Genomic DNA, 16,461 nt, shown 5'->3' with positions numbered 1-16,461 from the left:
GTGTGCATCGCGCATTGGGACCCACAAACTCATCAAACACATCACACGTCAGACACGACAGATATTTGAAATCCTCCTGTCTGTGACATCTTTTTCACGCGCATTCACCACATCCTTCCCCCCGGTCCTGGTCCACTACTTGTTGGAGCAGGATCCGAAGTCCGAAACCATATCCGAATATGGTTTTTCATTCCCTAGATCCAATTCAAAGGAAAAAGGAATAGATTTACAGATTTGATAATTGTATATGGTGTCATGTTATTTAAAATTTTTAGATAGCGTAGCATTATGTACACAGTTAAATATAATATAATAAGATATTCTTAAATTCTTAATTGAAATTTTTTAAAAAGAGAGCACAACAGAGTGGGAGGACCCGCCCCCTCTCTCTTTTTCCATTCCTCCTTATTTTTCCTGCATGTACTATAAATCGATCAGGGCGTGTGTGTTAATGGTCTTCGAGATGCTTTTTAGCGGCATGTGGCTAGCCGGCAGTGGCATGTGGAAAGCTTGAAGATGTGTTGGGTTTTTGTTATTGTATTTTCGTTGTTTTTAAATAAGAATGTATTCTCTCTTAATCTCCTTTTAGTAGCGATCTATAAGGTGAAATTTTATTTTTCTTAAGTTTTGTTTTCACAAATCCTTAAGAATAACAGAATTGGTTTCCAATCAGTCTTTTGTTTTGTTTTTTTGTTTTTTTTTATGGTTCATTTTATGGGAGCAAATCATAGACTGATGACGGATGAATTATTAAGGGTAAAGAGGAATTGTCACTATGTTAAAGGCAGGGAAGGGGATTGCAATTGATAAAGCACTAGTAGCGGAGATAAAAAAAAGTCAGGGAATCAAGGACCTGGCAGCGGATAGAGACATAATTCGCTGGAATTTGCTGTAGATCTAAAACTGATTGAGGCGGTGACTTTTCATAGATATTATTTTATAATAGCCCAAGAGGTTATTGTATATGTCATAGATAATGTTTGAGTGTGAATATTCCAAATTATATATTTGGCATTGTATGGAGCATTTTGCCCAATTTGATTGTTATATTAATGAAGAGATAATTCGTTTAAAAAAAATATATAATAAAATAAAATAAAATTTTAAACATAAGATGATCATTTTTCATTCCACTTGAAATAGCAATTATTTGTTTTAAATAATTAAGGGCTAGTTTGAATTTATGATTTTAAAAAAGTGCGATTTAAAAATAGCTTTTTGAAAATGTAATTTTTTAAAAACGTAGTTAAGGGTTCGGCAAAATTGCAGTCTGGCATTTAAAGTCGCAAATTTAACATTTTAAAATTGTGCGTTTTCAAAACAACATCTCATTACTTGTAATTTAATTTAAAATCACACTTTTTTTTAATAAATCCCATCACAAAACCCTTTTCTTGTGTAAGTGAAGACCAGTTAACCATATATTTTTGAGAATATATGATCTTCATAAACTCTTCATCTTGATGAAACTAAAAAAATGGTTCCAACAAATAATCTAAGAAATTTTGTTTCCTGAAAGCCCTGACTAGGCCTAGGCAAATTCACCGCCTATCGACTTTCGATTGCCTACCGACCAATAGCCGACTGACTTCTATCGACACCGATTAACCAATGGGCGGGAGGCGAAACATTTTTTTTTTCCCGACAAATTCGGTTTGGTAGGCAAAATAAAATTTGTTAACCGAACCGACTTTACCGACTGACTTCGCCGATAATTTTCAATTTTTTTACATACCGACTTTACCGACCGCCTATCGGTGCCGGGACAAAAATTTGGCGGAATAAGTTGGTGAAATTTTCGACTTTACCGACATTTTGGCGAAACAAAAATTTTTCTACCGACACTAACCGACGCCCAGCCCTGGCCCTGACAGATTTTAGAAACGTAATAATTGGAATTTTTGAGCTTGAATAAACTCAAGTTAATAATTTTTTTTTTAAAAAAAAATTTAACTAGATGATAAAATTTAACTCCAATGAAATAATCTAATTTTAGGAGGAAAAGGAGGCAGGTTTCCTAATTTCATCATCCTAATTAAGATATCCTTTGCTTCATCAAAATTTCTAAATTCCTAGATATACCAATTTGGATGAGCTTTTCTTCTTTTTCTCTTTATTAATTTTTTTGTTTTTCTTTTCTTTATGAATTGGAGTTGTCAATTAAATCCAAAGATTGCATATAATAGAAGACTCCTCTGCCCTTCAAACCCTAAGCTTATCCAGTTGTCCTTGATAAAAGTGGAATTTCATTATAAAGCTAAAACATTGATGCATATATGCTAGTTTTTGGAGCAGCTCTGTCATAATAAAAATATAATATTTTGAGATTTTAATATTGGACGAAGACAATATTAGTGACATTGGAAAGCTTATTCGAAGGGCTAAAAAGTCATATTTCATAAAAAGTTTCAAATTTCAATACTTATTAGGTCAAAACGGATTGTCAAAAAAAATACCAAAAAAAAGTGTACTTGATAGCCTCGGTCGATACCCATTTGACCGAGGTGGTGCATCATACGACAATCCGAGACGTTTGGTCGCAAGCCGATCAAAGCTTGTTCGACTAAGGACTTCTTCATAAGGTTCCATTCGAGTGGGATGCGATTTGGCAATTTCATATTGTTTCTCTTTCTTATTATGGTTTGGAGATAGCTTAGATCGCAACTTATGCTTATTTTTCTTCAATTTTCAACAAGAAACGCTCTAAGATTGAGTTTTCACGTATTTTGTCTCAATTTCTTAATTGTACGTATTCTTAAATTTGAGAAAAGTTGCGAGATTTGAACGCACTAATTCTACGACCCACTGTACCACGATGCATCAAACTTTACAACTCAAAGGTACAAAACCAGTCTAAATCCATTTGTAGGTGCCTCATATGATCCGAAGTGATCATTTATTGAGATCATAAAATACAAATATTAAGACATTTCTATACCACAAGAGGTGGAGGGGGCAGGTAGATGGGTGTATCAAGGTGGGATTCTTGTGAAACATGTGATATGGTCCAATATAATTGCAAGATATTTGTTGGAGGTGCACAATTGTAGCAAAGAAATAAATGGTGGACCCTTTTGCAAAAGTTTTCCTGGCCAGATATGATACAGGGATACCCACGTATTTAATGGAAAATAGCCCCGGATTTAAAGCAAGAAAAGGGAAACACACCCCTCCCCCTCCCCCAACAATTAAGCTACACGTACAATGGGCTCGACAAGCTATTTTGGCTAGTTTTGTAGCCAAAATGATTTCATATCCGACTCAACAAAATGACTAGATTTGTTAAACTACTATAGTGCTAAACATATTTGTTGAGCATTATTGATCAACAATCTATAATTTATATTCTCAAGTGGTACCTCAATCGGCTGGGGACTACGCTTCATGAAACGAAAGTTACTAATTCGAATTCCTCTCCACCCTCTTGTGAACATGTCAAAAAAAAAAAAAAAATCTATGATTTATATTAATAAAAAAAATCAATATGATTCTCTCTCCTATTTGAGAATAAGGAAAGTAGATCGAGTTTCAAAGGAATAGCTCAATCGGCTGTGGACCACGCCTCATGAAGTGGAGGTCATTAGTTCGAATCCCTCCTCCCTCTTCTCTTGTATGGACATGTTAAAAAAAAAAAAAAAAAAAGAGAGAGAGAGAGAGAGAGAGAGAGAGAATAAGGAAAGTAGATAAAGAAACAATATTTTAAATGAAAAATTGAAAGTGAAAAGGTAACATACTAAGTCGGATGTAAATATTTTAGAAAAGTGAGTAGGAAAAAAGAAGGTGTTATTCAGCTAAATTTTAGTTAAATATTTGTTTAACCGGATTTGAGTACTCCAATAAAAGCTCATATGAAACTTGTTCAAATAAATTTTAAGTTGCTCAATTGCCTGCCTATACGTACAGATGAATTCCATATAAACTTTCTCGTATTAACTGTTTAAATTGTTAATAAAGACGTGATGTGCTATATACATTCTCACCCGATCCTTCTTTCATCCTCCTAATTTTCAAAATCACAATTAAATTTGCAGGAGCTGCCTATGTGGGTCTCACACATAATCTCACAAATATAATAATAATTTTAAAAAATTAAAAATAAATAAATAAATAAAAGAAAAACGAAAATGAATCATTTCTTTTGTTAATCATTTTATGTGACAGTACCCTTACTTTGTCCAGTGCTCCTTTGGGGGTTGCCTCTAGGGGACCAAGGCTCCTAGATAACTTGGTGGCATTTGTCACCTTGTCTTAGGCCCATGGGGACACCCTACAGCCAGGAAAATTCTCCCTGTTAAAGCTGGCCACCTAGTTGTGCTCTACCACTGACTCCTAAGGCTAAATGTAGGCAAATTTTTTATTCCAAGTTGCTTGGTTTTTTTAAGGATAAAGTGAGAAAGAGGAGACCTAAAAGCAGCATTTAGCTACACCAAAAGGCATCAGCACCGACCTCCTAATTGAGTCCTAATTGAGCCAAAGCAAGACAGTCCAACCTTTAACATTCTGTACAGGCCAGGGCTGCACTGCAGTGTCTGTGTTAGTAGGCACAGGAGAGCATATTCTCCATAATTGAAGAAATTTTTACAGTCTCTCATGTTTCGGACCTGCACTTCACTGTAATTACTGGATTGCATTTATGCGGGGGCAGAAAATGAGTACTTTAGGCTTGGAGGAAAAAATTAATATCCTTGAAGTTATTAATTAAAAATATGTAAAAATAAATGATAACTTCACTTTAAACCCTTTAATTATCATTCGATTCGACAAGTTCTCAAAACTTCAAAACTTCTCAATTTGAACTCCTAAACTTTCAATTGCAGTTAATTTGAATCCATTCGTCAGATTTTAAACGTTAAAAGTGATACAATGACGTTTATACTCTGACTTTTTTATAAAATTCTAAATTTATCCTTAATTCCAAATTAAAAAAAATTAAAAATAAAAATAATGGATATTTTGGGTTTTTTAGGTATTTCTGTTAGAAGTTAACAGCTAAATCTAACTGAGTGATTCAAATTGACTTCAATTGAAAGTTCAGAAGTTCAAATTGAGAGGTTTTAAAGTTTGGGGAGCACTTGTCAAATCGCGTGGTAATTCAGGGGTCTAAAGTGAAGTTATCCCAAAAAATAATCTTTTGCAAAAAAAAAAAAAAAAATTAAGGAGGCTAATATGAAAAGGACACCTCTTTCTGGTGTTTTTATTTGTTGGTTAATTTTTTAATAATTTTAATTTTTTCCAGTGGCTACTTTTTAATAAATTTAAGGATATTTTGAAAAGAGAAAAATATAAAATTGTCTAATTTTAGATGCAATGGTAGTATGTGAGACCTCAATATCATTTTTTAAAGTTTAGATGCATGATTGTAAAATGGGTGATAGGTCGGAGGTTTAAAGTATATCTTTTCCTAATTTTTTCTTCTTTTTTTTTTTTTAAAAAAAAAAAATTATGAGACCGAGGCCAATGCGACCCCTAAACTTGCAACGTTTTTACAGGTTATAGACCAAATATGTTGTTAAATACTACCATCTTCTGCCTACATATATTTATTGATTGTTAAAAAATGAGACAATTCGAATTAACTAGTATAGTTTTTATAAATTATTATATAGATATTCTTTTTTTCTGATTTTCAGCAACCGCAACAACATACAACGAGGATATAAGACAAATTTGAAGCAGTAGTTAAGCATAGCAAGAAGCAAAGAACGTACAATGCAATACTCATGAGTCATGAAACAAATCTCATCCATTATCCATCACTACCATATTCTTCTTTTCTCGGATACCAAACACAAATCAGTGAGAATCAATGCAAAATAATCCATGTCGATCGTCACAGCAATGCAATGCCAACTACGTACGCTAGCTGCAGCAGCATCGACAGTACGTACACCATATCTGATCATACCCTACAGGGGAAAATTTCTTGTGTATCAAAATCTGCAAAAAAAAGAAAAAAAAGATCTAGATCTGATTCATTGATATATCTCTCTCGAGTACTTCTGGCCTGAGCAAGCGCCAAGCTTTCAGCACAGGCACCACAAGTGCAAGCTTACAGCTTACGTTGCCAGTTCATTGGTCAGAATATATTGATCAGACACCACAAATTTCAGCCAACTTTGCGGGTTTCATCAATGTTGTTGCTATCACCTCATTGCTGAAGCAATAATGACAAATTCCAACACGGCCAACAATGTTTAGACAGAATGAGCATTCCTTGCAACTAAAGCTAAAAAAAAAAGCTACTCAGCTTTAAATTGGCAAAGGGGTTTCAAAATTCATTCTAGAACTATCTTAATTTGGATCGATCAACATCGGATACCACAAATTTTAGCCTTGAAACTTATTAATATTCACTTGATAGCGGGTTTCTACACATACCCAAAAGCTTAAAATTAAACGGGTGATGTCTAATAAGTTAAATATTTAATTGAAATGATGAGTCTCGTAACATTTGGTTCTGATACCATGTTAAATCATTACTTATTCTAAAAATTTAAGCTTATGAGATGGGATGAATTTATTCATGTAATCAATACTTTAACACAATGTGCTAGCTTCATAATTTTATCTTATTAAATCACCGTTTATTCTAAAAACTTAGACAGGTAAACTATTTTTACTAGAGATGAGCATTAAGAAAACCAATCCTTGCTAAAACCCATGTTACCTTACATATGGTAACATGTATAGCTTCAATAATAAGAAAAAGTGATTAAAATATGAGCAAAGAGTAACCCTAAGTGAGACCAGTAACATCAATTCTGTATTTAAGCAATGTGTTAAATATTTAAGCATAGTTTGTCAACTTTTTATCCAGCTTAATTCAATAATTTCTCGGATAAGATCAAATTAATTGTTCAGAAACTTTGTTGATCGATCAGTTAGTTAAGTAAATTAACTTAATTAATGTAATATTTACTTGAGAAACATGTATTTCTACTTTTGTTAATGCACATTACCCATGCATGCACCAAACTATATATATATATATATATTCTAAATTAAGATTTACTAATTCGTTCATTAATTTCAATAAATAATTATTTTGTGTTTGGTTTGTTAATTACTACTTTAATGAACCGACCTCAAGTTATTTTATTATAAAGTAAAAATTGTCTGCAAGTAGAATGCATTTTTCTGCAAGTAAAATGAAAAGGAAGTAAAAATAAACAATAAAAGAATCATGTCAGGGATGACCATTTCCACATGCCATCCCACATGTCATGTGCCCCACAATCGATTAACGTACCAATTAAAAACTCTGCAAAAATTTAGTCCCACATGGCCAAACCTTATACCCAACGCCCACGTGGACCCCTTACACTTGGGAAGCTCTCCTCCTTTCCTTCAAACCAACGTCCCGGATTGCCGTCCCACAACCCGCCAGAACAAATCTTGACCGTCCCACTGAATCCCCAGTCTTCCTTATGGGCGGTTGAGCTTGTCCCACCCTTGTCCCCTCTTGCCGCGGCAACATGCCTAAAAGCTGCTGCTATTGCAACCGACAGCTTCGGTTGCCTTTGTCCATAATTCATGCATTTGTGAGAATAACAAAGCCCTTCACATCTCTCTTTAATGCCTTGTTTATCATATATATATATCCTATAAAATACAACCTTGCATTCCAACCATTTTCGCATTACACATTTCCTTCCAACAACTTGAGCAAACCCCAGAAGAAATTTCTTCAAACACTTGCCATTGCATCACTACTCTTGATCAAGAAGCTAGCAAGAAGAGACGCATCTTTTTAGTTGTAGATTATAAGGAAAAAAAAATGGAAAGCAATAAGGTGGTAGAAGAGAATGATCTCCATCTCAAGGCAACCGAGCTTAGATTGGGGTTGCCGGGAAGAGATGATAGCGAAGAAGAATCATTCTTTGGTGCTAGAAACAACAAGCGGCCGTTTCCCGATGCAAGGAATGAGTGTGGATCAAAGGATAGTTCTGATGCTCCGGCTAAGTAAGTTTGTCTGACTAATTTTTCCTGTAACATCATTTCAGTTGTATATTGATTTTCGACTGACGTATATATATATATATATATGTTTGACATGACAGGGCAGCAATTGTGGGATGGCCACCAATCCGATCTTACCGGAAAAACAACCTGCAGCAGAAGATCAAGGCGGAGGATGAGGCTCATGAGGCTGCTGGAATTTACGTGAAAGTAAGCATGGATGGGGCTCCTTACCTAAGAAAGATTGACCTAAAGACTTACAAGGGCTACCCAGAACTACTCAAGGCTTTGGAGAACTTGTTTAAATTCACCATTGGTAAGAACTAATATTACTTCGATGGAAGAAAAAAAAAAAAAAAGAAGAAAAAAAAAAAAAAAAAGATAAATTTTTTTATTTAACTAATAATTTAACAAAAATGACCTTGGTTTTACCTTTTCAGGTGAGTACTCAGAAAGGGAAGGCTACAAGGGTTCTGAATATGCACCAACTTATGAAGACAAAGATGGTGACTGGATGCTGGTTGGAGATGTTCCATGGGAGTAAGTTCTCCCTCTTTACCTTTTTTCTCTTGTTAAGTGTTGATTAAATGATTAAATTTACTTTTTCCTATCAACATAAGCTTTTGGACAACTGGTAATTTAACATGATATCAGAGTCAAAAGGTTTTGGGATCGAACCTTTACTCAATCATTTACTTTTATTTTAATTAAATATTTCACATGTTAGGTTTCACTTATAAAAATGATGTTTAAGCCCACACGTGAGGGGGAGTGTTAAGTGTTGATTAAATGATTAAATTTACCTCTTCCTATCAGTTTAAGCTTTTGGAACAACTTGTTAAGATCTCTCTCAAAATGCTTACAAAGTTGCCTACTCTTAATTTCTACAGTATGTTCATGTCATCTTGCAAAAGGCTGAGAATCATGAGAGGATCAGAAGCAAGAGGTTTGGGATCATGTGGAGTATGAGAAACCCACAAGATCAGCAGGACAAGCAACGATTCTCTCTCTCATTAAGAGCAGAACTCTCAGCTTGGATTCTCGAAGATTTGAATTTGAATTTTCGTCTGGTCATGTTCTTGAGTCTTTGGCGCTCGACTGGGAAGCTGTAGACAGAAGAAATTAACATCTGGCAGCAACAACATCAATCTGTGCTCGTTTGTCCATCTACGATGCTATTCTGTCGAGCCAAAACTGCATGCAAGCAAAGACATATTTCTTTGAAAGAAGTTGTATACAAAGTGACATATTGTCTATTTAAGTTTGGTTTTGTATTGTTAAAGTGGATATATATAATCATATATATATAAACCTATATATTTAATATGTCTATACAAAGTGTTTGTGATCTATGGAACCTGCAAATTATGTGTGTTTATCAAGATTTTGTTCTTCTTTCTACAGTAAATTGTCTATAATTAGTTAAAATAGCATTTATGACCCTCAAAGCATTCAGCTTGTGATGGTAATTAAGGCTGTCGATTGAGAAATTGTTCGAACCTCTCATATTGAGGTGCAATAGTATTGCTTTGCTCATATGGACGATCCTTAAAACATGTTTTGTTGGGTGCGATTTCGAATATCATAAAAGACTTTGGTTTCTCTCACTGGACACCAATTAATTTTCAAACGAAATGGTTAAAAACCTGATCCAATAAATGGTATCAAAGCCAGGATTATGGGTTCGAGTTGCAAGAGCCTCACGTTGAGTGAGGGATTGTTGAGGTACAATAGCACCACTCTGCTCACGTTGACGGCTCTTAAAACATGCATTGCGGGGTGCAATTTCAAATGCCATAAAAAGCTTTGACTTCTCTTATTTGACACTAATTTATTTTCAAATAAAATAGTCAAAGGCCTGATCTAACACCTCCTTCTGTCCCCAACCAAGAGAAGCATGTAGCCTTGGTAAAATTTGAAAGTTGTAGACCTGTATTGCAAACAGATTGGGATATCTTGTGAATTCTTAGGAACTGTAAGACCTAAATTCTTTAGATTTAAGTTGTTCTTTTTAAATGAACGACCATTATTATGTCATCTCAATCAACCCTAACGAAAAATGTTAAATTTCGATCCCCTTTCCCTCTTCAATTCTTAGTCCAACAACTTTTTGGGTGGTCAGGCTTACCCAAATAGCTAATGGATGACCAATGATCACCTCCATAAGTTGTTTTAAGTTGTTTTTGGAGTGACCGACTACTTCTAAAACAATTTTTTAGGATGTTTTGGAGTGGTCAGCTAACCTCAAAACACTTTCGACGTTGTCCAACTACCCTCAAAAGAATTGTAGTGTTATGGAGTTGCCGACCATCCCATTTGGCCTTAACTTCTCTTGTATTTTTTTTTTCTCTCTCATTATTTTATGCATTTAGACCACCGAATTTATTTTGAGTCTTTTATTAGGAATAACATGGGATCTCAACCCATTACAAATTCTTTAGAGAAAAATTGAATTTAGTTCCTAGGTTTTCTTGTGATTTCAATTTAATGGCTAGGTTTTTAACTTCGAAAATTAGGTCTGTCCGATATTTTTTTTTCTTTCTAATTTCAAATAAATCTTTTCGTTCATCTAACATCCAAAATTAACAGTATATACCATGTTAAACCAATCAATTATTTCCACGTGACTTAGTTTGACATGTCATGTGCTAACTATATATATATATATATATATATAGGGGAAAATGCAGTTTACCTCCTGAAGTTTCAGGGGTTTTTAAATTTTAACCCAAAGTTTAAAAATTGGCAATTTACCCTCTGAAGTTTCAAAAATTGGCAGTTTAAACCCTCCGTTTAATTTTTCCGTCTAAATGGACGGAAATCTATGAAAATTTGTAACGGAAGGTTTAAATTGTCAATTTTTGAAACTTCAGGGGGGTAGATTGCCAATTTTTAAACTTTGGGATTAAAATTGAAAAATTCCTGAAACTTCAGGAGGGTAAACTGCATTTTCTTCATATATATATCACATGACACAATTACTTTTTAAATTACTTTATTTAGTAAGCTTCAGCTAATTAATAAAGATCAATATCTTTTCTAGTAATCTTCAGCACATTACAAATTATGCATATGGGCAAGAAAAGTTGAAGTAGAATTAGAAAACTGCACATGACCATGAAGCAGTTATGTAGGAGAGAGAGATCATGGTCAATCACATAAGGGCAACTTAGATCGGAGTCCTTGCGTCAAAGTCCGTAGGATAGGTTCTATGCACATTTCACTAAATGGAATAATTACTGACATAAAAATTATTTAATTAACTTATTAGAATATTAATTAAATAATTTAATTAATTATTTTATATTAATTTAAACTTATGAGATAAATAATAATTTAACAAAATCTAATAAAAAAACTTAACCTAAGTCTGATTGATCAAAACCCGACATGACATCTGACTATGTTAGATTTGTAATTTGTAAAATTCAATGATTTTTCACCACAAGATAAAAATGTGAATCTTGTAGTAATCCAACACGCAAAAGTATGCTATATATGTTAAGCAAACAAATTAATGTGGTAAGCATTATTGGTTTGGTTCTTCTTTTTCTAAGAAATGGTTGTTTTTTTTCAGGTTTTAGCAGCCACCTATAAAACCTATCTAACCTTATACTTTTGTTGGGAAAATCTTATCGAGCAATGAGAAAATTTTTTGGAGTTTGTAAACATTATAGTAAAGGGTGATCAGTTAGGAGCACCAAGACATAAAGCAAATGTATAACTACTTTTTATTTAATTTCTTTAGTCTAAAAGATTACTACTTTAATTAGATTATAATTAATTTTCTTCCCTTTTCCCCTTCTTATATATAAATAAAAGATTATTAGGTAGAGTTTTCCCATGTGATTACAAGATAGTAAAGGTTCAATGGATTTCAATTATTAAACAAAAATTAGGTGAGGTTTACGAGATGCACATCTTAGTGCTAAACTATTATATTATTAATTCCAACAGTCTTATAGCAGGTTAACAAGATATTGTTCATCTTTAAACAACAAGACTATCTTCTCTTTTTCTCTGTCTTCTGCTAACAATATATATATATATATACACACACACAAAGGTTATAGAGAGACAAAATCTGTCTCGAATCCAAGGCTTTGTCTCTTAGTGATTCTAAGTTTATGCAGATGTCGCTTTGGTGTTTGGATCTAATTGAAGAAAAATATAAGTAAAAGGTTCTTTTTACTGTTGTTCTTATTAACCGAACTTCTTTTTCTTCTCTATTCAAATAAGAGAAATGAAAAAAATAAAAAATCATTTTACATCCTATTTTTCATCAATCTCTGTATAGTGGAGCTAGGAGTAAATTCACCATCAGACTTGTAGAACCGTACATAGGCCTCACAAATTCAATGGTAAATTTGCAAACGGAATGGTTGGAAGAATGATCAATTTGTAATATGTATATTCAAATAAACTCTACAATAGTTATTATTATTATTTATTTGTACTATTTAAATATTCTTTCAAATAAATGTTAGAAGAAAAGAAGAGGAAAATGAGAGAGAAAATCTTTTTATATTAAAATAATGTTAATAGAAGCAAAAGTGCTATCCTAGATTTAGGGTAGCACTTTTAGTTCCTTTTGTGTTCCATTGGTTTATAATAAGGAATGCTAAACCGGTATTTCTTTTATTTTTGTTTGGACACGTGACATGTTTTTGTTACGACATGTGTCAGCCCATTAGTTTGATTGACGGAATGGTGACGTTGGTACTAAACTGATATTCACCCATAAATCATAAATTATTTGTGATACAAATTGAAACCCATGTGAGAAAAAAAAAAAATGAAAACTTAGGTACTAAAAAAGGTTATTAACCCTTTATTTAATACAGAACCAAAATGAAACTTAACATTTATATAACATCTTTGCAATCCATTCACTCAATATAAAACTTAACTTTCCAAAGCCATATTGTGCATTGTTTCTATATGACCAAACGCCTGGTGAGCTTATTTGTAGTCCATCAATGATAAATCCTGAGGTTAGGTGATATAGGTATTGGCTAGAGTTCACCCTTAAAAATCGGATTATAAAGGGAGGATGTTCATGAACTTATATACACATGGTTAAGATTAACCTTAACCCATATGAGACACTAGAATCATAACATACCACCATGCTCCTCAACCAAAGTTCATGGTAGCCTGGCCTACTCTATTTTACAGGTTACCCTCTCCGTGACTCGAACCCGTAACGTAGTATTTGACTCTGATACCAAATGATATAAACTTTGAGTAGAACTCATCATTAAAAATCGACTTGCAAGGAAAAAGTGTTAAAGAGATTATATACACACATGGATAATATTGAACTTGATCGTAACATTAAATTTTTTTTTTTTTTTAAAAAAAAAGGATGCCTTTGAAGTAGAAGAGACGACAAATTATTGGGTAAAATTTTTCTCCGATTTTGAAGAAGAAATCAGCAAACTTACTAACAACAACCTAATCATAACCACAACTCAGGAACAAAATAGTCCCAATCCGAAACAATCTTCGAATAATAATCCTAAAACTAAAAATCTTCCCATCCATAAACTTCTATTATAGTGCAAGAACAATAGAAGTCTTCGGTGAAATAACTTGAACAGCATCTTTGACTTCAAATTGGACTTCTCGGCCGGCTTCTCTTACTGCTTGGGCTTAGACTTCTAACCTCAAAATACTTTGGATTGGGCTTTCTTGTACGATGAGGCCTAACAATATCCTGCTGCCTGCATAATGATTGGGACACCATATGATTTACGTTGGACTTTAATTTTTAATTTTTTGTTTTATTTACGTTGGACTTACTCAGGAAAGATATGAATTAGCATGTGGGATATAGAAATGATTGAAGTCATTTTATTTTTAACTATTTTTAGAGTGAATAGATGAATTCACCATTACATTTGTGTAGAATACACTTGAGTTCACAAATCTAATGATTGATCTTTGAATTTATAGAGTGAGATGAGAAAAATATTGATGTAAATCATTTATATATCTTTAAATAACCCTAAAGAGTAAGAAGCGGTGTTATTATCTACATGCCTTAAAATGCATGCTTTAAGTAGAGATAATCAAACAATATGGAATGTCACGATGAACATTAATATTAGGTTTCACAATGGTAACAAACTAAACTAACTAGCTAGTAGTAGCAGCAAAAACATTATATATCCCAGTTAACGGTTGCTATTTGGCCTTCAATTGAATTAGGATTCAATTGAATTGGATAATATCTTGTTAGTTATATTGGAGAGGTATTTTTGTCATCTCAAAAAATAAAAAGATAATAATACCCTTCAAATATAACGAACGGGATATTAGAGATGATCATGTTCCCGCTAATTACCCACCCTAGCATGATGATTGCGTAACAACCACCATAATTGCTTGCACCCCTACTCCCGAAAGAAGATTAATGGGAATCTAGATCTAAGATTTTATAAAGATTTTTCTTCTAGCAACTATATGATATTGAGTTATTGACAAATCTTTTATTAATTCTCCAAAGAATTTTTCTTCTTGCCACTAAATGATTGATATGGATTGATCGGAATAGGATCTTCTTTTGAATGGACAAAAATACCCTTTCAAAATAACTAACTAAATATTATCCAGTTCAAATGAAATTGAGAGAATCCTAATTCGAATTGATCTTGCATTAATTATTAATTTTCTCCAAAGATTTTCAGTATGATTCTTCAAGATTTTTCTTCAGAGCCGGTAAATGGTTGACTTCTACTCCCTTTTTATGACCCACTTGCAAGACTCTTGAAAATTTTCAATCATACTTTCCTTGGTCAAGAAACATGGGGGGTTTCAATGGAGCACTTATCACATGTGTATGCTTTTCATGCTCCATACATGCAGATGAGCATTATTTAAATATACACTCAAAAGTGGGAGTATATATAGCATTTTTAGAAGAAGGAAACGCTCGTATTTGTCACCACAACACCTATATAAGGCCGCGCTCTTTTACTGGAAGTCTGGAAACCAATTAACCCAAAGTTCCCCTAATACTCTTGTCCTGTCCTCTATTTTCAGTAGTACAAAGCATGTTGTCTGTTTGGCTTTCTGTCATTAGCTTGCTTTTAGTGGCTGTCACTCATTGGCTTTATAGGTGGAGGAACCCTAAATGTAATGGAGCATTGCCTCCAGGCTTTATGGGCTTCCCACTCATTGGGCAGACCCTGGATTTCATGGTCTCAAACAGGTACTCATCAGACATGTCCTCTTTATTTTTGCCATTTTCGACTCTTTTAATTATATCTGTCGTTTCAGCTATAGACCAATATTTCGGACAAGCTTGGCAGGACGACCAGTTGTGGTATCATCTGATTCAGATTTCAATCATTATGTTTTCCAACAAGAAGGAAAACTAGTGGAACAGTGGTATATGGACTCCTTTGCAAAGTTTCTAACCAAGACTCAAAAAGAATTAATAATAATGCTCATAAAAACAATCATAAATACCTCCGAAACTTAGTGTTGGGTCACTTTGGTCCGGAGGCTCTCAAGCACAATTAGAGGATGCCATTAATCAAAGGTTGCAGGATTGGGCTCAGCTCCAAAGTTTGGAAGTGAAGAAAAGTACAGCTGCGGTAAAAACATTCCCATATATATATTAATTTGAAATTCGTATGCTAAACAAAACCTTTTTTTTTAAAAAAAAAAAAAAAAAAAAAAAAAAAATCTTTATTTTTACCTATAATTTGTTGGTTATTTGCAGATGATCTTTGATTTTACAGCCATGCCGTTATTAAGTTATGATGGTGAGAAATCAGGGGAAAATATTGGTAAATCTTTCACTAACTTTTTGCATGGACTTGACATTCCCCATTAACATCCCTGGTACAACTTACCATACATGTCGACAGGTAAGTTATCAAAATCTAAAACATTTCTTAATTATCTCTTCTTTTAGATAATAATACTAATAATACTAATAAATAGAATTTTATTAATTGATTTAACATATATATTATTGATCATCAATTCGTTTTGACGGAAAAACTCATTATTTATATGATGTTTGGGCTTCTCCTCTTTGAGATAATATCATCAACTCTTACGTTGGCCATTAAGTTAATTACCGACAGCCCTCAAGTGTTGCAAGAACTAACGAAGTAAAATAGTTTTTAGAAAAGAATTTTGCATTTTAGAGTGTTTACTATGACTTAAAATAGTGGTTAACAAAAAATATTTTTCTTTTGACTGAAAATTTTTCTTTAATTTTCAAAAAATGGTTTACCGTTTTGAAAACCATAAACTATTTTCCGACTTTGACCATCTCATTCTCAAATTGACGGACTCTACCAAGACACTTCTAGGACCTCGCCGAGACTTGACTGAGACTTGCCCATGACCCGCTTGGGACCCCGCCAGGACCTGCCCGGGATCTAATCGGACCTGAATGGGACCTGCCTAGGACTCGCTTGGGACTTGACTTACCTAGGACCTTGCCCCGGACTTACCCGGGACCCACCTGGGACTTGACTA

The 16,461-nt window shown here is 33.6% G+C and overlaps 1 protein-coding gene and 1 pseudogene across 1 annotated transcript; both read left to right on the top strand.

Annotated features, from left to right (window-relative positions):
• The first annotated feature begins 7,648 nt into the window (after positions 1–7,648).
• LOC132164151 (auxin-induced protein 22D-like) lies at positions 7,649–9,259 on the top strand. Its single transcript, XM_059574583.1, has 4 exons — positions 7,649–7,962; positions 8,061–8,275; positions 8,400–8,499; positions 8,850–9,259. The coding sequence occupies exons 1-4, from the start codon at positions 7,778–7,780 to the stop codon at positions 8,926–8,928; spliced, it is 579 nt and encodes a 192-aa protein (XP_059430566.1). The 5' UTR covers positions 7,649–7,777; the 3' UTR covers positions 8,929–9,259.
• Positions 9,260–15,017: 5,758 nt separating this feature from the next.
• Positions 15,018–16,461, top strand: part of LOC132163061 (cytochrome P450 87A3-like) — a 4,365-nt pseudogene continuing 2,921 nt past the window's right edge.

This window comes from Corylus avellana, chromosome ca10 (genome assembly GCF_901000735.1).
Source record: "Corylus avellana chromosome ca10, CavTom2PMs-1.0".
In the NCBI taxonomy this organism is placed as follows: Eukaryota; Viridiplantae; Streptophyta; class Magnoliopsida; order Fagales; family Betulaceae; genus Corylus; species Corylus avellana.
The sequence above is the reverse complement of the archived record's forward strand: the minus strand, read 5'-3'. Positions and strand labels throughout refer to the sequence as shown.

Excerpts from the sequence above, each read along its gene's own strand:
- LOC132164151 (XM_059574583.1), top strand. The coding sequence starts at position 7,778 with ATGGAAAGCAATAAGGTGGTAGAAGAGAATGATCTCCATCTCAAGGCA. Across the intron at positions 7,963-8,060 it reads AGTTCTGATGCTCCGGCTAA|GGCAGCAATTGTGGGATGGC; the intron begins GTAAGTTTGTCT and ends TTGACATGACAG. Across the intron at positions 8,276-8,399 it reads CTTGTTTAAATTCACCATTG|GTGAGTACTCAGAAAGGGAA; the intron begins GTAAGAACTAAT and ends TTACCTTTTCAG.